This window comes from Notothenia rossii (assembly GCF_949606895.1).
Source record: "Notothenia rossii genome assembly, chromosome: 5".
Classification (NCBI taxonomy): domain Eukaryota; kingdom Metazoa; phylum Chordata; class Actinopteri; order Perciformes; family Nototheniidae; genus Notothenia; species Notothenia rossii.
Genome location: NC_136903.1, coordinates 65,930,638 through 65,954,360, shown reverse-complemented (window position 1 = coordinate 65,954,360; position 23,723 = coordinate 65,930,638). Strand labels below are relative to the sequence as shown.

General features: G+C 39.8%; 2 protein-coding genes across 5 annotated transcripts in view; one reads left to right on the top strand and one right to left on the bottom strand.

The window, feature by feature from the left end:
* Positions 1 to 616: 616 nt before the first annotated feature.
* Positions 617 to 4,494, bottom strand: rps10 (ribosomal protein S10). The gene is made up of 6 exons (XM_079685638.1): positions 4,382 to 4,494; positions 3,766 to 3,915; positions 2,597 to 2,771; positions 1,316 to 1,396; positions 947 to 1,002; positions 617 to 702 (listed from the first exon to the last, which is right to left on the bottom strand). Exons 2-6 carry the CDS (start codon positions 3,913 to 3,915, stop codon positions 661 to 663), a joined length of 504 nt encoding a protein of 167 aa, XP_079541764.1. The 5' UTR covers positions 4,382 to 4,494; the 3' UTR covers positions 617 to 660.
* pacsin1b (protein kinase C and casein kinase substrate in neurons 1b) overlaps positions 4,393 to 23,723 on the top strand; it is a 28,491-nt gene continuing 9,160 nt past the window's right edge. Inside the window, exon 1 of one of the 4 annotated variants that reach the window (XM_079685630.1) lies at positions 4,393 to 4,510. The gene's annotated coding sequence lies outside the window, so the exon portion shown is untranslated. Of the gene's footprint in view, positions 4,511 to 6,032; positions 6,174 to 15,718; positions 15,859 to 19,210; positions 19,472 to 23,723 lie in introns of those variants that run through there. The other 3 variants (XM_079685628.1, XM_079685627.1, XM_079685629.1) reach the window with 3 other exon arrangements.

Sequence of the window (23,723 nt, the reverse complement as noted above, 5' to 3'; positions counted from 1 at the left end):
CAGAACATGTTTGTACAGACAGGAAATTATTCAATGAGCACTGTTAGAAAACCACTGAGTTATTTATCAAAATATGACTAACATTTTTAAAGCTTTGGTTAGAGCCCCAACTTGGTCCCAAAAGGGAAGATACTGATTTGAAGTAGGCTTAGGCAGTGTTGTCTTCCACAATGCAGAACGCAGAAGCTGGTCAGAGCTGGAAAAGCTTTAGATTAACAGCTCCAGAATCACAACAGAAAACTATTGCATATGTTGTTCTCTGAATCGGCAATTTGATTCTTAGTTTGCAGGATGTTTTATAAAAACTACCAACTGTTCCATCAGAATGAGTATGAACAATACATATGCTGAAGTCTAGTAGGCAGATATTTTTGACCAATAAAGACAGCTTCTTAACTCACTTGTGTACCACCTATGAATGACCAAAGAATTACAGCGATATCTTACAATAATGGTTTGAGTCGGATTTATTTATTCTACTAAATGAAATCCTGCAGACTAACTTTCCTCTGCTCAGCATACAACAACCTCTGAATGTTTGGAAACCAGCTCTTCAGTTTTAAAATCCATCAGCTACCACAATCCTTACCAACACCAACAATACGGAACAGACAGGTTGTATTTTGATTTTCTTTATTGTACAGAAAGAGACGGTGAAAATTACTGAGGAGGCTGTCCTCTGCCGCGCCCGAAGCCACCTCTCTGCAAAAGGAAACAATGTTGTCAATACAAGTGTCAAACAACTACGTTTTATTAGTGCACTAAAACCAAATCCAGCTCCCCATAAAATAACTGCACCAACAAGCTGACCGTTTGATTGCTATAGAAAACGTTCCTAATATGCCATAACAGGAAATACATTATTCAAAATCAAAGGTTTGCTTGTATGCAGATAGAGATGCACAGAAAGGACTTCTCCCAGGGGGTAAACGTGTTCTGTACTTACGAACTGGAATTCTGTGGCAGCTCCTGCTCCGGCCTCTGCTTTCTTGTCAGCACCAGCTGATAGAGAAGAAACGAATGAACTGTCAGCCATAAACATTTATATCTTTCACCTCAGCCATCACAAACTAATACAATTACACACAATGAGAACCCTTACGTACATTAAGAGGAAGTTACCCAAGGTAAATAAGTTATCTTAAATGTATATTGTTGTAATACTTTGCTTACAAAAGACGTTACTGGTTTCAGTCTTAAGAATCAATTGCTGAAGTTACAAAAAAAAAAAACTAGCTTAAGTGTCCATTTCTATTTGCCTTCAAGACTATAATTTCTGCTGCTCATGCCAAAGAGTTCCTAGGAGTGTACTTACGGGGTGCAGCAGATCGCCTGTATGTATCTCTGTCAGCCTCTCCGCTGCGGTTAAGGCGGGCGGGCCTCTCTCCTTCCATTCCTGCAGAAATAAAAAAGGGAAATCAGATTAGGTTCAGGACATTTGACTGCACACCCAAGGAAATTGAGTCCACTCCCAGAGCGGGAGATGTGTGTTGTGTCAGGGACCCCTTCACAAGCAGAATATTCAATTAAAAAGATACTTTTACACTTGGGTGGGAAACATAATCCCAGAATTGTTACAAGAAATCACAATCATCCTGCACTTAAACTCCAAAACTAGGGAACAACCTTTGTGATGGCAAATATAATAGTTTATAAATATTGCTCTGAAAATGCTCTTTATAAGTGAAACACAATCGGCCAGTAAGAGACTTTTAGAGCAGTGTTTCAAACAGAAATGTGATGTCTATGACACCCGTCTGCTCTTGAGTTTTTGTCCAATGCAACTACAAAGCAAGCTACAAAGGAACACACGTTATATATTAAGTTTGAGCCAAATCAGCTACACATGTAATGCTCGAATTCTTGTAAACTGCCGCTGAGACCACCCGTTCCCTCCTCTAACAACAACCCTACTATTTCAGCTAAAACATACAGAAAAGTCCCTGTCATCGGAACAGAGAACGCAGTGATGCGGGCAGACCTTTGGGGGATCCTCTCAAGGATTACCATTTATGCTAGGAGACCTGAATAATTATAATAAGAGTCAGCTTCTTAATATGTTGCTCACCACATTTCAGTTTTAAATCAAAGATTCAGCACTGTAATCCGACATTTGCACTTATGAAGCGACGATGATTATTTGGCTTGCCAATTTCCGCATAACCCCAAAGCCCCATTCTATTGAAACTTGATTGGTTGCTGGATTTGCATTTTCTAAACTTTATAATAAAATGTTTAAAAGTAATGACCGGTCTTATAAGGTTAATAAAAACAGTTGGAAATGTCAGAGTTGCTGAACACTGAGCCATGGCCTTTCGACTGCACAATGTTAATCCCTCAAGAATGCTTCCACTCAGCAGATTTACATTGAAGGCTAATGACTTGTTGTTTTTGTTGTTCAGCTTACAAAATGTAGAGGCAGTGTGCAATTAAATGTGATACACTTTGAAAACAAAATTCAATTTATAGTAATGATATTTGCCATTACTAGCTTAACAAAAGCAAAATAAATAGTGATCACGGCCCAGTATTCCACAATGCAATTTTGAAAAGACCGTTAAAACAAAATCGAGCAACATTGTTCCAGGGAGCTTACCCTTGGGCCTGGGCCTTGCGGTCTCAGGGCGAGTCTGGCGGCGCAGAGTGGCGGGCACGATCTCTGGGGGCAGGTGGAGGAAGTCTCTCAGGTACTGGATACCCTCGTTGGTGAGGTACCAGTAGAAATGACGCCAGGCAAATTGCTCCTTGACGTACCCACAGGACTTCAAGGACTGGAGGGAAAACACAAACAAAGTGAGTTTCATGCAACTATATATATCTATATATATGCAACTATATATATATATATATATGCAACTATATATATATATATATATCCCATCCTTTCAGGCAATGTGTCCTTAACCTGTCATTTTCCTGCTTGCATGTATTTTTTCATCCCTTCTCACCCCGCGAACCAACTGTTTCTAACAAATAGCTGGAGTGAAATACCCATAGAAATACAGTAACCATTTACAAAGGGGATTCTCATATTAGGTTCTGTAGTCCAAGTAAAATAAGTTAAACTTGGACCAAACTGCCAGAGTTTTAGCAACAACACAACTCCACTAACACTTGAGCGTCACCCTTTCTCTATCCATTTAGAAAAACATTGGACTTTTACCCTTCACAGTTTGTCACTTTAATTACTGCGCACATTTAAATGTTATCAGCCAAGCGAGCATATAAACACGCTTGCATTTGTATTACTCTTAAGTTAATTCAGGCTACTTTAGCTCCACACAGCATGTTTCCCTCTTATCCATGTGCATGCCATCAGAAGTCACAATGACTCCTAACCCCAGTTGTACCCCTCATGTCTTAGCATGCACGGAGTACAGTGTATTTAAAAATATTTAGTGGTTATTTTGGCATTTTAAAAGAGAGAAACAAATGGTGAAGCAAACATATACAGACACACAAGGGGCACAAAGGAGGTTGTAGAAAATTAAAACCAGAGCCTTAAGTATAAAAACCATGTACAAGTTAAGTGGCTCGATATTTTACAATCTCAAACCTAGTTATGGTAGGTGTAAGTGCAAAGCTTAATACAGCATCAAGACAATGATCATTGAGTGCTACCCAGATGAGGCCTACACTTGTGTGACCTAGGCTGGAGGAGAAACTAACCACTGCTTGTTTACAGAGCTCGAGTCAGACTATTTTGACATAAATATACAAACTTTTACAACGTCAGTATTCAACCTCCATCCCCCGGTTTCTCACCTGCATCGCTTTCATCACATGAAGGTTGGGCACGTTCTTGTCAGCGAGCTCCGGATGCTTGGGCAAGTGGACATCTTTCTTAGCCACCATGACTCCCTCCTTGAAGAGGAGCTCATAGATAGCAATGCGATTCTTCTTGGGCATCAGCATCTGTTCAGAGGGACATATTTATGCATCAGTATCCATTCCCACACTTTACAGACAGCGTGCAGTAGCTTCCACTGTGATAGCATGTAAACTGGCTAGCATGTTAGCCACTTAGCTGCACGAACAGATCTAGTGAAAAGCAGCAGTAAGCCGACATACAAACGATTTATTTAATCAATGATACACGTTATTTGATGGTGTTCAAATCACTATTCACACAGTGTAATACATTAACGTTGACTAAGGCGGCCCGCGTTAACAGAGAAAAATGGCAGCCGTCGTGAACATCAGTCCTGGGTCACTTCCCAATTTCTAAGTCTAATATCCATGACTGGAAAGCGTTTAACACTAAAATACGTTCAGATATTATATTGTGACATTAACAACAATTGAATATCCAACATTATAGTTTTATGGAAGATGAGATGTTTAAGATATATTTAGATTACTACGCCGGGTCTGTCTTTACCTTTCCACTTGATAGGGGACCGGAGCCGGAAGGAACGACGGATGTGGATCAGGGAGGTTTATCCTCTCTCCGTGCCTGGTGGAGGAGCGCGGCCCCCTGGTGGAGCGGAGGGGAACAGCAGTAATCATGGTGAGCATTGACTGCATTGATTTAGATATAAATACACATATTTATAGAATTATTATAAGGGTTTTAAAATGTTGTAATCACCAAGATGATAGTAATAATACTTGCAATAATTGTTAACAGTTTGCTGAAACGTATAAAAAATATTTTTTTTGAGAAGACAATTAAAGATTTAAAATATTTCATTAATTATGTGAGCATACAAACTGTTAACTGTTGTATTTTTTTAATTATGTATTTATATTTGTATATCAAATTTGGAATAATAAGTGGTGAAACGCAACTACTGTAAGATTAGTAAAATGTTGCTCCAGTCCACCTAAATACATCACAATTTCCCTGGGAAACGGCTACCACTCACTTGCTTTGTTCAAACAAAAAGGAGCACATCTTTAAATTTGATAAACTTGAACCTGACAATGTTTTGCTCTTAATCAAATTAAAGACCTTATTAAGTACCTTTTCCATTTCCTTGGTCAAGAAAACATGTACAACAGATCTAGTGCAGTGGTTCTCAACTGGTGGGTCGCAACCCAAAAGTGGGTCGCGGACCCGTTTCGAGTGGGTCGCGGATGTGTGAGGAAAAAAAATAAATTGGAATTCTTTGTTTTTATTTGGGGAAAAAGTCAAACTTTTATTTTGAAAGCCCGATTTTCTATCGCTGTGCATGCAGTCGGCGTTGGACTGGAAGTACCGGAGACCATAAACGGTTTTGAACGAAATATGACCCCCGATTTGATGATTGACAGGTCACAGAACAATGGGAGCTATCTACCCTTACCCACAATGTAAAGTAAGTCACACAGACTATCTCCTCTTTACTCTTCTAGCAGCAAGATGCCAGAACAAAGTGAAAAACAAACAATGGCATAAAATATTATTAATATGTCGGGTAGTAATACATTTATTTATTTTCTTCTCAGTGTACCAGAATGCATAGTTTATGTTAGTATTTCTAAAAATCTCTTGGGGGAGAATCCCTCCAGACCCCCCTGCTGGGGTTGGGTTTTCAGCATGTGTGCCTTTTTATATAGTTCAGCTTTGATTTCATCATCTCATTAAACCCTTTTTAAAAGCATACTTTAGTTCTGTGAAGGGATATAAGGGATATATGCACTGTACTTCACTTTTATTAATATTGTATGCTGAAAAGCGTATATATTACAGCACGTTTTTTTGTTGAAAAGATTTGAGTGCTTCAAAATGTTGGGTCGCGATGTATTGACCAAGTAAAAAGTGGGTCCCGAGGCCTGACCAGTTGAGAATCACTGATCTAGTGAGTGTCATTTCTTTATTTTTGTATTACTAGTTATAATGAGTCTTATCTGTTATATTTCCTTCTTTTATTTTGTCACTTGATTCATTCTGTAATTCGTTATTTCTTTAGCTTTTTGGTTCCATTTATTCATTTACTTATTTATTGTTAAATAAGAAATGTTACTTTTATTTTATCATTCGCGGGTAAACCGTTTATTTTGAAAGAGCTTCCCGGAAGTCTCGTTGTTCCTTATCGCAGCTTCCCTCAAACCCCCTGACCATCCCCCATCTGGCGGCTCCTTTCAGCGACACATCATCTACGGGTGATACAACGGACCGTCCCTGCTGATGAAGACAATGATTACATTTTAAAAAACATTCAAAGAAGCTGGATTATAATTAATTTCCGGTACGTTATTCATTATATTTCATCACTGCATCTATTACCAGTAGCTAGCTTAGGTGTGTTGTGCATAAAGTAGCTTCATTTATAGTTCATATTGTTGAATCGTTACAAATGCTATCGTGAAGGAATTGTGTTTTTCAACCAGTGATGCTCTTGCTTAAAGTAAATGAAATCTCATAGCAATAGTTTTCTTTACATAAGTCATTGTTTTAGTCCTTTATAGCATCTCTGGTTGCATGGGGTGAACCTGCAGCTGAAGTGAGGGTGACTTGAACACCTGCCAGTCTTGTTTGTGCTGATTTAGAAATAAAAAAATACCTAGGATAAAGACCTAACAAATGTTAACAATTTGACAGACGATAATGCGTTTCACATAATTCAGTATGAGATGCTGTGCAGAGAATGCAGAGTACCCAGCAGCAGCAGCAGCAGCAGCAGCCTGTGGTGGCTGCAGCACAGGGCAGGAAGGCAGCTCTGAAGTCAAATAAGAAATGAAGAAGATGGTCTCTGGGGAAAGATCCTGTGCTTCCTCCAAGACCAGAACATTTCTTTGATTTCTCATGATAAAGCAGCTAGTGGTGGATCAGATCAGAGCTGCTGACCTCACTGTGAGGCTGAGAGAGAGCTCTGTCCACGGTTCTGATCTGTGTCGCATCACACAGCAGCTCAGAAGGCTCTAGCAGGGCTCTGCATTCATCATCTGTACAGGTTTATTTCATAACTGTATCATCTAGTACTTTAAACAGAAGTCATTTCATTACAAAACACATTGTGTTCTTCATTTCCTAAAGGGACACTCCACTGTTTTCAGTTAAATGAATAGGGTAGAATATAACGGGAGCAAATATGTCACAAATTGGAGCTGTGGATATTGACGAAGTAGGCATTTTCCAGACGAAAGAGGTTATGGAGTTGAACTTGGGAGAGTGTAGGATCCATTTTTGTATAAACCGGAACTTTACTAGGGAGCGAACTAGTTGATAATCATGAATTCATCGGTAACCATGTTAATAACTGCGTAGTCGCTAAAGTGACCAAGAAAGAATAACCCTAAAAAGTTGGTCACAGATTCTCAAAAGTGAGGTTTTGATGCCTTCTCTGTTTTATAATGATTGTAAATGTTGCTCATTAGGATGCTACGCTGTTAGTTTGACAAACACTGAATGTGATGTTTTACAATTTATGAGTTACTCAGCAAAATAAGTGTGTTTTTGCTGTCAGCAAGCTGAGTAGAAATCCTCTGCCTCCTACGTCGTTTGTCAATCGCAGAAATGATCTCATCTCCTTTCTGACCATCAAGCTGCTAACACAGCCTAAAGAAACACAGCTACTAAAGAGGATCGTTTGGATGCAGAGAGGGAACACTGTGGGCGAGTACATCGATTTACATACACTTGGCCATATCAATAATTTATAGTTTTCGTATCTAGTAGAAATAATCACATATATTTCATCAACAAAAACTATTGTTTTGCATAGAGATACAATAGCTGAGGGTCTTTATAGAGCAGGGGGCATGGGTGGATCTACAAATGTAAGAGTGCTCTTTTTTGAGTGAGTGTCTAATAGGATTAATTCATGTGACAAATGAGGGGCATTTATTGACTTGTGTACCCCGGTTAACCTCCTCTCTTTTTCTCTTGAAGCAATGACAGATGAGCCGTCATTGCTAATGTAATTAATTAGCTAACCCCAAAGTCTTTCTTTTTCCTTTTTTTCCTGTATAAATAATTATAGATTTGAGTATGTTATTCCCAGTGGGCTTTGACACAACTGTTAGCTTCCTTTTTCCCATTTGCATTTACAAGCTTGGCATGTCACATCTGGTGCTCACGAGCCTGTCGTTAGTTGATTGAAAGCAATTTAACTTATTATTTTCCCTTTTCCTTTGTAACTAAGAATATGGCTTCAGACATCATAAGCCTACCATCTAAGTCTGGGTTTTGGATCAAGGAAATTCAAAGGTAATTATAGTTTCCTCTGAGAATAAAGCGCAAAACAATCGGTTGAGATAGTTTCAAAGTTACCCAATGACTGAGCAAGGCATTTTTCAAAGCCACTGTATGTCACATCAATAATCAATCATCTCCACCTATGAATGGAGAGGATCCTCGTTAGTCCTGCTCCACCAGGTTCACAGAGTGGACGGTGGGAGAGCTCTGTGTGGTAACTGGAGCCTGAGATAGGATCCTCACAGGGGATCATGGGAGAAAGACAGGCTACATTTCCTCCAAGTCCCGGAGCTTTGCAAGGTCAGAGCTGTCATGACATACCCAGGCGTAGAAATATATACTGCGTTGTAAAACTTGAAATAACGATTGCATAAGTTGTCCTGGTTTGGCCCATAATAAATGTCATTTATCGTTGTGTGTTTTATGAAAGATGGGCGGCAGCTCTGTGATGGAAATCGAAAATCCAGTATGAACCTGATTCTATGTATTAACAGACATTTGGCTTGTGTCTGACGTAAGCTACTTCTATGAGTTGAACTTACTGCTGGATATGTGCCTTCTTCTGTTTCTTCATCATCTTATAAACTGTAGGACTGCATCTAACACTTTATTGTACCTTTGGTTAATCTGCTGGATATTTTATTCATAAATTATTTTGTCATTAAATTATATAGGATAGGAAAGATTAGGAACATTATAAAAAGTGTAAATCAGAATATCCGTGAACCTCACATTGCTTGTTTCACCCAACCAATAGTCCAACACCTTAATTTCAATTATTATTGTAAGTTGTTTTAGTCATTGCATTCACAGTTTGTCAAAATTATTAACTTAGCTATTTAGTTTATAAAGAAAGTAGTGCCCATGTCATGTAGCCTAAACTATCACAATACTGCGATGAGTTGCATTTTATTGACGTGAAGCTTAGTTTACTGATCACTGACATGAAAGTTTGGAGGTTTTTATTATTTAAAAAACTGAAATGATTAATATATAATGGAGTAAAGTGCTGTTGCTCACTATTTCACACAGCATTTGTATATTTTGGCAACTGTGTTGGTTAGAAGTTCTCAAAAAGATTCAGTTTTCACTCTACCATTTCTTTATCCGTTCGAGGTGTTTGGTAGCATCTTTCCAGACGTTGACTATACATCTCCCGTTGTGTCTATACTGTCTGACTCAGCTGCACGGAGCCTGGTGCTGAATCAGCAGAAAACCAGCAGGCTGCACAGTGCAGATCAGCAGCTTCATGCAGATCTTACATCCAGAGCTGCATCCACTCCGAAGTCACTCTCACGATGTAAACAATATATTCCCTTGTAAAATAGAAAGTAATAATGGATGGATGAACGACCAAAAACGGTTGATTGTTTGAAGTCATATCTCAAACAACAAGTCGCAATCTTATTTCGTTTCAGGTTCCTTCTTGTGAGGATTTTCTGCTTTTCTGCGTCTTTTGGGAACTTTGGGATTTGGATTGTTGGGTTAACAACAAGCATTTCTGAATAATTATGGGACATCTAACTATATACATAGTCAAAACATCAATAAGTTGATCTGCACAACATAATTAGCAACTATATTGATAATCTGTTAATTGTTTAAATAATTTACAAGGTAAAAGGCCAAATTTAGTTTGTCTCTACTGCCCTGAAATTAAATATGCTGGGCTATTATTTCTCCTCGATATAACATTGTTTTTGGTGTTTTACTTGACAAAATAAGACATTTAATTGGGCCTGAATATATTGAATACTGTTATGTAGGGCTGCACGATTTGGGGAAATAATCTAATTGTGATTTTTCTGACAGATATTGCGATTGCGGTTCGATTTGCGATATTTGTTTTTAAGCGACCCAACGGAAATGTATTGTAAAATTCGGCCATCATGTGGAGCACAGCACTTCTGATTGGTGTGGATGACTGACACACAAGAAAAAAAAAAAGTTTAAAAAAAAATGGCAGCCTTTGCGATTTGATAATCACCTTATTTAAAATCGCGATTTCGACTTAAAATTGATTAATCGTTCAGCCCTACTGTTATACACATTTTCTCTTTATTTACAAAACAATACATCGATTAATAAAAAATAAAATCTGCATATTAATGAATGTTAGAAATAGTCATCAGTGCCAGCCCTCGATAAGGATCATATAGGTTCCTAACCTGATGGTTAATGGCCTCAAGCCGCCCCAAGATCAATCTAAAGGATTACAAGAGACAAATAAATACCAAATTATATTGACTTTTTCTGAATTTACTCCTTGAAAACAAACTATTTTATAAGGAATAATCTGTATTTGTTTATCTGCTCACCACAACACTAATGCTCTAAGCTGAAGTTTCATCTTGCTTCAACGTGTCACAAAAGGCTTATAACAATTGTTGCATGACTGTAGGACTGCTTTCAGGGCTAGTTTGATGTTATTCATCCGTGTTTCTCTACTCATGAGACTCTCAAAGAGTAAGAGCTGTGGGATAAGTATGCATCATGTGATGTGCATGCTTTCCCAAGCGCCTAATAATGAATCCCCTTGTATCTCTGGGGCTTCTCAGCTGTGGAGGGTACTTTACAAAAGCATCTCACAGCTTAAGAGGCACAAGAAGATGCTATTAGAGGCTGCTGGCTGCAGGTTCGCCCCGCTCCTCTGAGGCTCCAGCAAGTCAGATTTATATATAGTGAAGTGCTTCGGACCCACAGGAGCAGGAAGAGAGAAGGGCTTGTTGTTACCATGGTTTTGTGAAAGATGGCGTATGTAAGTGCATGTTTGAAGAAGGGCTGCAACTCACTGTTATTGTCATTATTAAATAATATACAGATTATTTTCTTAATTAATGTACTGGCCATGTGGTCCCTAAAATGTCAGATAATAGTGAAAAAGGCTTGTTACAATTTCATTAAAAAAACTACTTGATGGGCTTTAAGAAGTTATTTATTTATTTTGTTCTCCCTTTATTTGTCTTTATTTATTTGTTCATATCATATAAAGAACAGCAGCAAATACTCATAGTTGAAGTTTAAATTAAAGGTTATTTAATGTAATCACGGTTTTAAATTCATTTTAGGTTGGCGGAGTGTTGAAATGGCAATATTTATACCTGGAAAGCTGTGCTGACTAACCAGCTGCCTACACACTGACTGCATCACTGATGTTTCCTCTCAGAAGATCTCACTTCCATCCCCCGGAATAGTTCCCATTCATGACAACCACAACAGAGGCTTTTTGTGTGTGAGTGAGTACGTCTGTGTGTTTAGCTCTCATAGCTTGCAGCACCTGCACTTCTTTGAATGAGTCTCTTCCGTCTTCCTGCCCAGTATCAGCCTCAGCGTGTGCACTCTTTGAATGCAAAAGCTTAACCAGGGGCTTCAATCAAAAATGTTGATTGAGTGAATTTCATTGGATTTTCATGAATTCATTGGAATGAGATATTGTGCAGGTTGAGCAACAAAAGTTAGATTTAGATTAGATTATTTCAGGCAGACAACTCATGTTTAATATGTTTATTAAGAGCAGTATAGTTTGAGTTTGGCGTCTCATTAATCCCTGCAAATGTTTTTACGTAGAACATTGAGTCGTGATGATTACATAACAATCCCCTGGTGCATACAGGTTAGGGTTGCACGATATATCGTGCATCCCTAATACAGGTGGATGCTGCGGTGGTCAGGGGGCAGAAAAGTAGCAGCATTGCAGAAAATAGGAAAAAATGTTTGGTTGGTTGTATGAGAGGGTAAGGCTTGTCACGTTTATATGCGTCATTGGTGCTGGAGCTGACTGAACCAGCTTTCAGGCTTCACTCCAGTGTTTCCGCCAGACCAGGGCTGAGAGGGCGTCGTCCACCCCGACAGCGCGCGGGGGGGGGTGCTTGAATTTTGACTTGAGCCGTCCCTTATAGATACTGTCTTTTTACGTTAGTCACTAGCACCGCTCATTGCGTCCAAGTCGCGCACGTTCCGTGTCGTCCTGTAGCAGGCACCGCCGATGTCGGGGAAACGATCTTCAATACTCTGAAAAGAATCCCACCAGACTCCTTTGCCCCTCCAACAGAGGGATGTCCTTTTTCCTTTTCGTTATTTCAAGCGATAAAAACTCTCGATCTTCACTCGAAATATTAATATTTTTAATCAAATGACGGCAAGACGCCCCCCTGGCGGAAACGCTGCTTCACTCCATTATCAAACTTCGTGTAAAGGCCCGGGGTGTTTCTCAATCTCGAGTCTGCTTGCTTGGTAGCACATGTCTTCCGATCGTCTTGCTTCAGAAGCGAGGCAAAAATACTTACTGGCATTCGAAAAACGAAGAATGGAACAGGTGAGCAAGTGTGCGGCATATGAGAGGCCCCGCCTTACATTTTCCGCCACAGATTTGGGGAAATTGGTCCGTGCGCAAAGCATTGTGGGGATTTTAAGACCTCGGAGTCTACACATGTGCAGCCTCGACATTTCTCCTAACTAAGTACGCCGGGCTCGGTAGAATTCCAAGTATGCTGGACATTGGAGCAGTACTTCGGCGGCACTCGATGACGTAGTATGCTTGAAATAGTGGCTCTGGAGCAGCTTTCCTCGAGATTGAGAAACACCCCCGGACACACCAAGCCGATTTTGTCCGTCGGTGAGCGTCGACACGCCCTCAGATTGGTGTGTCCCGCACTGTTGTGGCTTTTCGGCCAAAGGCAGTCGGCAAAAGAAATCACTCTGATTGGCTGTTCAGCTAGCGAATCAGTGCATAAGAAGGGAAACGGAAGTTAGGGACCCAAACAAACTATTAAGAAGGCCAATCTGAGATTTCATTTAACTCCAGCTCTCGACACAGGTTCGGGAAAGCCCCATGAGCTTCTCGCTGTAGAGTGAAAATGGAACACACACGCTATTTGTTGTTTGTTTGTATCACGCAGTCTGTTCTTCTCTCGGTTATCACGCAGTCTGTCTTCTTCTCTCGGTGTATCACGCAGTCTGTCTTCCGGTTGTTGCCTCTTTTGAATGACGAATACACACTACCGCCGCCTGCTGGTAAGGAGGGTTATTGCCACTCACGCATGCGCAGTTCGTACGTGCTTCTTGGCCGTCGGCTGAAGTCTTTGCGGTGTGTTCCAGTGCGACACATGGCCAAGACGCAGAGACGCGAGGCGAATCAACAGTCGGGGTCCGTCTGTGTCACTTCTTTGGTGTCAGCTTGGTGTGTCCGGGCCTTTAGACTGAGAGCCGCTCTGTTCAACATATTTTAAAGAAATGTGATTACCAGCTCCTCCAAAGCTCATTATACGAAACATTATATCTTGTTGTTAACATTACAAAATTATGAATTTAGTTAGAAGTGTTGAGCTGACGCTGCAGAGAAACGGCAAAAATGAACTAATTGGATAAATGCGAATCATACAGATCATTTAAATAATCTTTTAATCTTCAATGGGGGGGGGGCTCATTGAGTCACGACTTCTTGATGTTTGCTGTTGTCAAACCACAGGACAGAAACAGTCTCAATTATGAGATTGTCTTTTATAAGACCAGGCCTGCTGTCCTGTTGGATCTTCTGCTGCCAGCACAGAGGTCGTATATTACTTCCTGCATTAATGGGATGGAACACCAGGGTCAAATGGAGTGGGCCCCATGGGGACAACATGATTAGATGATACACAGATGGCACATAATATAGGGGGAACGAACATCTGCCTGTGTGTGTGGGGTTTGAAATCTGGCTTCATCTGAGCCTTTCATGGCTACAAGTATTTCAGGGAAGTTTTGGTCCTCTGCTGTGTGCGGATGCTTTACCTGCTTCAGTGGGAAGCTGTCTATTATCATAGGACACTCGTTCCTTTTATTCCAAAACAGCTTTGTCTAATTATTTAGAAGCATTTCCTCCAAGGATCATTTCCATTCATTTTGGGAGTATAAAGTGGTGCAGCGCTTACATATTTTTGTAGGTTGACAGAAATTAGCTTTGCAAGCGATCCCTTGACAAAAAGCCAATGGATTTTCCATTAGATTTCGGAATATAGCAGATAAAAAGGCTCTTTGGCAAACACACGTTTATTATACTCACACATTTTGTTCTTCTGGAACATTTCCTCATACTAACACCACTTTGTGATTTTTGATGCGTAAATGCAATGCCAAATGCTAACGTTAGGCTACAAACAAACTATGTCACCACCGCTAAGCTAAAGGCGGCTAATGTTTGGCGTGATGACGTTTAGTAGTCTCATTAAGTCACTTGTTAGCAACCGCTGTATGTACAACATATAACATCTTTGGACAATTACAAGTGGGGTATTTACTAGGGATGGGAATTTGAAAGCAAATGTATATTCAAATATTCGACCCCCAAAAAACCGATTAACCGAAATGTACATATCCTATTAAAAAAAAAATGGGAAAAAATGTTCACGAACAAAGAAAATAAATAACTACATGTTCAAATAAGTATAGAAACCAAGTCAATTTGTCAAAGGTATTGAACTGATGATCACAGTTTGACAGCTATAGGCCTACAGCTTTCCTGCTTAAAACATAACTTGTTTTCAAATGAAAGAGGGATCATACACAAACAAGATAACAGGTTAGGGTAACGTAACCCTCTTACAACAGAGATCAACAACCTATAACAGGGCCATGCACAGAATGCAGCTATTCAATACTCATTCTTGTTTAAGAATATGAGCATGTCTACTCAGGGGAGAGGCGATTCACAATCAGGCCAGCTGTAGAGAAGACCGGAATTTGGGCATAAGATGAGGTTTGAGTCTGCGTGATCTCTGCATGTAGGGAGGGGCAGCAGCCATATCATTAGCTAGAACTAGCTAGATCTGATGGATTTGGACATAAACGCCAGTGAAGTATAACCGGACGCGAGAGAGAGAGAGAGAGATCAGCACCTGCAGCTCTGCCCGCTGTGAGGGACCAGTGAGTGGAGCAAAACACACCTTTAGACCAAACACATTTAGCTATGGCACTGTCGTATACATTGAATTTTTCCATTTGATCATATGTAATCAACCTGAATAATTTCGAATATTCGATTAATCATTCCCATCCCTAGTATTTACTGACATATTTCATGTTGTATAGCAAAACCTTAACATTTCTTCATCTTGTTTTGACCAGAGACCTTATTTCATTAATCTCGAGATGAGAGAACCTCAAGTAGTAAAATACTAGCTACGTTTCGGCTTTTAGGACTCATTCCTATCAAGGCATCTTTATTTTAAATATTGCTCAACCTCAGACAAGTCTCCCCTTCAAATGAAGGAGACTCAGACTATTAATCAGCAAATCTGTATCGATTAAAGAGACGCAGCTGTTTCCCCGATGTTGACTCATCCCTGCCTGTCCTTCACAGAACAAACGTTATCTGCCCTTTCCTGTGACCGTCTCCTGTCTCTGCTCTTCCGGTCTGCTTTCTTTATCTTTCCGATGAGTTACTCATGTTATTTTGTCCTTCTCTCTGAATACATGGCACAGGTGTTAGAATGTGTGTAACAAGGGAGAGCCCTCACGTCTCCACCCTACCTCAGCAGCAAGCTAATTATTGATGGTTTAATGTGTCTTCTCAGGGAAATGTCAAAGTTCAGTGTGGGTGTGTGTGTGGAAAAGGCGTTCTGGATTGAAGGATGTGTCATGGTTGCCGTGGAGCAGCGACACGGTTTCACTCAGTTTCAGGTGACAGTTCTCCTGAAGGCTGTCAGAGATTGAGGCTGTTGACTGAAGACTGAGCGGCCGCAGAGAGGACAGACGAGGTTCAGTAATCTGCTCTGATGATTATGTCTATTTTAATACCTCATTCCTGTATTTTTGTAGCTGTGTCATTGTGAGCTTTTTTCCTGTTTGATGAAGAATTGAATGAATGGGTTTTTACTTGTTTCTATTTGTATTTAAGGGTTGTTTTAAAAAGGTCATGGACAGAATGATCAGAGATTGTCATCTTAGATTAAATTCATTTGGAAGTCGATCTTTGCCTTGTCTAATTGAAAGTATGGTCTTTAAAAGAATACTCAACTGATAAAGCATGGTGTTAGACTTAATAATAAAGGTATACTGTATGTAACAAAACATGAGATATTCTCTTTTCCTCCCTTCTTCCTAGTCAAAACCTTGCCCACAATGCAACTTGACCACTGACATTTCCAATGGAGGCATGATTGTGTTAAGCTAAAAATAAGACCTTTGTAAAGGTATTTTAGTCTGCTGGTGTGCAGAACTTCTGTATTATTAATGATACATTCATATTGTAGAAAAACAGGAATGAGTTTCACTTATTCTGCCGTCTGGTTGCCAACGGTTTGACAAATCATTTTGGCTGCCATACATTATATATATCATCTATTTCAACACAAATTATAGGCTCTTCTTGCCCTTTTGAATAATGGTATTTCCCATCTTCTGAGTTTACTTTTTTATCCGCAAAGCTACACATTCTTTCCCCCTAGAATTGCACAACAACTGCAATCTTTTTACTGCTGGTTATTGAGCAACAGCTCGAACGGCTGAGGGTTAAAAGCGTTTTTTACAGAGGCTTCCTCAAAACACTAACAGCTGTTGAGGGAGGGATACAGATTCTCTTTCCTCCATTTTATTTTATTTACCTGCAGAGATGTCAACTGAGAAGCCGGGGTGTATTGCTTAGGGACTCTCAGTGGTGATATTATATTTAAATTAGATTAAAAGAGAGGAGTGTATTTTTATAACATTTTATTGCATTCCAACTGAACTCACACACTGATCTGGGCTTAGTTTGCACTACACTAAATAGTTTTATATTGTTACATTCAAGGTGTAAAACACGTCATACAGACAGGTCTTGTTCAATGCAGCCATCTTGCATTCATCTCTGTTTTATAATCAAATGTTCCTGACAGTGACTTGAGATTACATCGAACCTTTAAGAGTTTCTCCACGTGAGCCATGTTGGTCATCTCCTTTATCTGTTTACAACTGCGTGAATTATTGATGAATGGGTTTCTAAATATAGGACATGAATGTAATGAGGGCAGCAGCAGCGTAGTTTGTCCGGAGGGAAAGACAAACTGCTGGATTTGAATTATGTGGCCAAAGATCTCACCGAGCTGGACGTGTCTGTGCTCGGAGGGCAGTGTGTGTGTGTGTGTGTGTGTGTGTGTGTGTGTGTGTGTGTGTGTGTGTGTGTGTGTGTGTGTGTGTGTGTGTGTGTGTGTGTGTGTGTGTGTGTGTGTGTGTGTGTGTGTGTGTGTGTGTGTGTGTGTGTGTGTGTGTGTGTGTGTGTGTGTGTGTGTGTGTGTGTGTGTGTGTGTGTGTGTGTGTGTGTGTGTGTGTGTGTGTGTGTGTGTGTGTTTAAGAGTATATGAAGATGTACTTGATAGTGGAAATCACTCTGTTCAGACTGACAGGCTGCATAGCATTCAATTATCTGCTTGCTTTTCCTTGAAGGGTCATCTCACGTTTAGATATTCTTTGGAAAATATTAGCAATCTCTCTTATGTTCTGTGGTCCTGTTGCCTTTGTCTCACATTCAGTGTGATGGATGAACTGAAGTGGAGAGCACTGTTTTGTTATTTTGAGGTGTTTTTTTAATGCAAACTTAGTTAACTTATAGACATTCACATTTGAGCATGTTAGCATTTAGCTCGAGGATACTGCTAGCTGCTGAAGTGCTAGCATTGCTGTGGACTTTTAGTCTCATTAATAAACCCATATTTGTCATGTGTGATAGTCTTCTTTCTTATTCTATGATCTGCTTTTGGACTTCATATCAGATTTTGACCAGTGTCGCCCCCTCTTCTCTCTGCTGTCGTCGAGGTCTGATTCATGGTGACAGTCGGGTCATCACACAGTGACTTTGTGTCCTTCTGGTTGTCAAGTGGGATCAAAGAATCTGATGTTTCCCTGTCTTGTTCTCCTGGTTTTTAAAGGCACAGGATTTCTTTGATAACGTCTCGTTTAAAAATAATGGTGCAATAGAGAGGGGCAGGGAAATGTGAACTACTTTATCTATGCTAAGTTGTTTCATTTGTGATTTGTTTCAATTGACTGTGTTTGCTTTTCACCTTTTCAAACAGCTGAAATGTATCAAAATCTTTATGACAAGTTGTGTAATAGTTAATCATTTTATGGCTGCCACAGACCTGCTCTCTGGACTTCAGGCACATTCAGAACAGCTTACGTATATCTACCCAGGATGTCCTTCACCCTCCTAATGTTCTGCTTCATATTCTCGTAATCTCCTGTTGGCTAGCCCCCACCCTGCCTGTGTTACACTGGACTTGAAAATGGAGCCTTTTATATTATCTGGATCACTGGACCAAAATATGGAAATGTTCTATCATTTCCCCTTCTACAGCCATTTTACGTTAAGTTTTCTTCACAGAATATGTCCACACTGAGTTAAACCAAGTGAAAACTAACTTGAATGTATTGTTGTCTTTACATCTCTAAAATGTACCTTTTCTAGAGTCTGTTACCAGAGTGTTTACATCTGAACATTGAAGCTGCCTTAAATATAGAACTGAGCTTTTTGTAAAACAATGTGGTAAACTGAGGACCTGTGTGGCAGTGAATTAGGCTGCAATCTATTTCATTTGTTTCATTGTTCGTTCATCTGTCAGACTGTCACCTATATTGTTCATTAATAAATTAGCTGTTTAGTCTAGAAAATGTCAGCAAATGATGGAAAATGCTGATTAGTCTGCGCTAATGCACAAAATGACGTCCCTGAACTTCAAGAGTTTCAGTTTACTGTCATAAAGAAATTACGAAATCTACACCCTTCAGCCATGAAGTGCCTCCGTAATACTGCTGACAAAAAAACAAACATGTCCTCCTTAGTAACGATACCCAATATGTTCTGTTAATAGGCATTCAAATGTGTAGACCAGCACCAGTCTGACCAAAGGCTGATCATTAAACAGCTCACATCCACACACTACAGCATCCACAGTGTTCATCTCCTCCACCCCTCCCCTTTCTCTCTCTCTCTCTTGCTCTCTGGTCTGCTGCTCTGCCTCAGCCATTCAGGCAAAAGAACACAGGATTATCCCTCACTCTTGCGAGAATCACACCCACACACACCCACACCCACACACACACACACACACACACACACACACACACACACACACACACACACACACACACACACACACACACACACACACACACACAGTTCCTGAACAGTGTTTCCGGGCAGAAAGATCTCACATCACAGATTAGTGCTCCTCTTCTCCCGCTCTGCACGCTGATGCTCCGTGGCACAGTCAGTCAGAAAGGCACAAATATAAGCAAACAGGAGGGGGAGAAGAGGAGGAGAGGGTCTGCCTGCTGGAGGAGCCCACGTGTCTCTTAGCTGTAGCCTTAGCCGCTGTTAATGGAGGACTGGGGGTAAGCTTTTGTTGCGGGGGGCTCCCTCTCTCTGGGTGTGTGGGCGCCCTTTGTTTTGGTGCTGGGCTCTCTTGACGCGTTGGCGCTACTGGCTCTGTGTGTGTGCTGTATGGCTGCTTGAGAGGAATGAGGATTCCCAGTGATGTCTCATGGTTTGCTTGTGAGGATGTTGATCTTTGGGCTGCAGTATGTATTGATGAAAGAGGAGAAGAAGAGGGAAGCAGGAAGCAATGTGATGGTGACTAAACCTTGGAGGGTGTTGCTAATGTGTGTGTGGTATTGTTTGTCTGGGTAAATTGAACTAGTGCACTCCTAATTAGATAAACAATCAGATTTGTGAAACATGTGTGTGTCTGTTCCATGTTAACAAAGTGGAAGGAGCCAGTCTGTGGCTGTTTTTTCTGACACTACGATCTGACTGTCTGCGAGACAAGCAAAGGGCTAGCATGAACAATAGCCCCCCTCTCGACTTGTAGCTAATGGATTAACCAAGCATGATAAACACTCATGCCATGCTTCACGCTGCATCCCACCGAGGCTCAAAGCTTTTGGGTTTGACCCCCGTGGAATTTGCTCTGTTATCTAGATTTTGGAGTTTCCTTCATCCTCCTTCATTGTCAAGTGTTGCTCCATCCATTGGTACAAGGTTGACCCAAATATTGATGCTGCTCCCACCCCTCCCCCTGACCTGCTATCGAAAAAGATCACTCCATCGGTTCTAGTTCACATATTTCTTCATTGGCAGATTTTGCTTTAGTTTTTTTCTTTTTCTTTTATTATAAGACAAATACATAACCGTCGATTTCTAATCAGCTGGTGGTGTCAGGTCAGAGTAAAGACATGAACATAGGCGTTATAAGAAATGCTGTCCTGGAACTGTCCCTTGGGGTTTCATACACTTTTGAGACAAAGACAAGTTGTGATTCGAGCAGTATTTGCAACCAAATGTAATCCGATTTTATTGCATAAATTACAGGCACAGAATATTGGTCTTGAAGTTTGAAAAGATAATTTATTTGGGTTGAATATATTTGCTACAGCTGGTAGTCGGTTAGCTTAGCTTAAAAACTGGACAAAGCGTTTACATTTATTATTCAGACACATCAACCTGCGTAAAACTACAACTTGGTTTTATGAATGTTAGGCAGATGTTTCTCTACTTTTGAACCAGGCATCTTTTTCAGCTTTTGATATGCCAAGCTATCTCGCTGCTTGATGTGGCTTCATATTTATTGTACAGACAAGCAAATGGTTTCAATGTTGTTATCTAACTCTAGGTAGGAAATAACATGAGCATATTTACAGAATCGCCAAATGTCTCTATCAAATGCAAATCCTGTCATCCTCTCAGAGATTAGATGACTCATTCTCCGCATTTAGAAAATGGCCTCACATATCTTGACCGATTCATAATTACAACATCACAGAACCAGAAACCCCTTATCAGATGCTGTTACAGTATCACCTGGTTATTGATATTTGTAGGCTCGGTGAAACTCGTCTGTAGCTGCAGACATTTCATGGTACGGATAACAGCATTGTCAAATAACTCTTCCTGTTGATCTTATCATCTCATATTTCTCATCTAGTTCATTTGCATCCTCACTTTGCATTCTATCTTGATCTGCTGTTCTGTTTGTTGGTGCGTGTGTGTATTTGTTTGGAGCTCCTGCCCCCCCTGCATACATTCATATCCTACTTCCTATTCTGTGTAATGCATCTTGCATTCTGGGTGGGGTATCACTTCATTGGTTTATCCAAAAGGAAACAAAATCTCCATTATTTTGTTATAAAAAGAATTCAAGTTGAAATTGAGGATTGTCTAAAGGATATGGAGAGCCCTTGTGCAGGTGGGAAGCTCTGATATCCAAGACTTCAAATCTAGTATTTTTCACATTGGACCTTCTTCTCATTAGAACTAGGGTCATGCTAACCTTCAACACCTTTGTTGTCAAGATACAGGAAACACAGACTCCTGCTAAAAAACACATATATATTTGAGGAAAGATATCTGGTGTATTCCAAAGAAGATCCCTGTGCAGATATCTGCAACACACAAATGGAAACAATACCAAAAAGAATGATAGTAGCATTTCAAAATTAAGTTTTCTTCTATATCCCCTTAAAAAAAACAAAAAAACGTTTAGTCTTTTTTATTGCTTATGTTATTTTGTTTGATATACCAAAAAGAGTTTATGATCACGAATTGTAGACAACGATAATACATCATAAAAATAACGAGGTTCGCTGTGATTCGGCTTTTATGAATCCTTAACAAGTCGTTGCCCGTGGCTAACTGTGTCTTACTTTGAGCCCAGGATGATTTCAGCGCGCCGTGTGAATGTGTGTAAAACAAAATAATCGAAATAAAACAATTATTATTTTTTATTTAAAAACCAAAATATATTAAAGAAAATTGTTTTTTCAGTTGAATTATACTTAAAGTTCAGGGTAATCAACTGTTAAACACATACTTTCTACTAACCCTTTTTTCAATAAATGGATGTTTTCAAAGTAAATGGATAATCGTTTTTAATAATCGAGATATCAATTATTGACCCAAATAATCGAGATTATGATTTTTGCCATAATCGAGCAGCACCTGAACATGTGGAGGTGAGGCGCGCTCTGATGAGGCTGCAGCAGCATCAGGATAATGTTCAGTCAGTGGCCGTTTCTCAATCACGAGTAAAGCTGCTGCAGAGCAACTATTTCAAGTATACTGCGTCATCGAGTGGCGCTGAAGGACTGTTTAAATGCATGTTAAATGCCCAGCATTCGGCGCCACTCTATGACATAGTATACTTGAAATAGTGGCTCTGCACCATGTGTACTCGTGACTGAGAAACGGCCCGTGTCTTCACTCACGCTGACAGTTTGCAGTCATTGAAACGTCATTAGTCATAGATCACTGCACCTTTATTCTGTGTCATGGCTCTTCTTATTATAATCACTGTATAAAGACGCTAACATGGACAGAATTTGAGAAACTCGGCCTCTGAGACCAAAGCTTGGGTTACTTAGTGGTTTGTGTCTCTCCGTTGTTGTTTTGCATTTTAGTTGGTTTTTTTTGCATCTAATGTAGCATCTTCTGTAGTTATGTATAGTTTTTGTGGTCGTTTTGCTCCTTTTTTTGTGGCTTTTTTCGTTTTTTTTGCATTTGATTTTGCATATCTGTGATTGTTTTTTGTGTCTTGGTTATTGTTGGACTGACCTCGCCTACAGGAACCCAATGGACCCTTGTGTCCGCTCCCAGTAGGATTGATGCATAGATCCCCCTCTCATGTTGTGCTCTTAATTGTAAATATCACATGCAATCTTTAACACGCGTTATTTGATCAGTTATTTATTCTTTATATAAGTTCTGGAGCAGCATCATTTGTTCCAGTGAGGCCTTTGGACAATGTAAGTTAGAAGATTATTTTGCAATTAGGTTTCAGAGTTCTTAAAGAAACCACTGATAGTCGTTAGCCAGTCATTACATGTATTGACAAGTCATGTCAGGAAAGTAGAGGAACAGGGTATGAGGGTAATTGTAGTTTTTTAAGTGCCTTACCCTAACTGATATCAGTGTGGAAAGTATTGTGTAGATTAAAATGCTCAGGTGATGAGCTTTTAATAAACACAGATAGTAATCAATGATTTGTCACCTTTAGATTGGACTCTGTACAAAGGTGCATTATCTCATTCAGCTGTGTTATCTGCAGTATCTGTTTGCAAAGTTGTAAATGTCAACAGTTTGATTGACACAACAGAAATTCAGCCAATCAAAAATACTTCTCTCTGTTTATTGAAAGTTATTGGGCTTTTAGATTGCTGTTCACATACAAATAGCAATTTGAAGAGGTAAGCTGTGGCTTACGAGTATTATAAGGGGCATTTATTTTTAATGAATGATCCACAAGCTGAAACCATTTATGGATTAGTTGATGTGTTCCTTGAAATAAATGAATAATTGATTGATGAATGAATGAATTGTTTGAGTCATTGTTTCCTATCAAACATACCAGAGAATCCTTCGTTCCAGCTCCATTTTGAGAAGGTTTTGCTCGCACATGTTTAACCATTGTAAACCAAATACCCTTCTGTTTGACGGACGATTTAGCGATTTAAAGACGTCTATTGCTCTAGGAGTTTGTGACATGCATTTAAAAACGTTTGGATATTTTATAGGCATCGTAAAACAATCGCACATAATTGAAACAATCTTTCATTGTCAGCCTAAGACTTTATTTCACAGACTGGCTTCCAA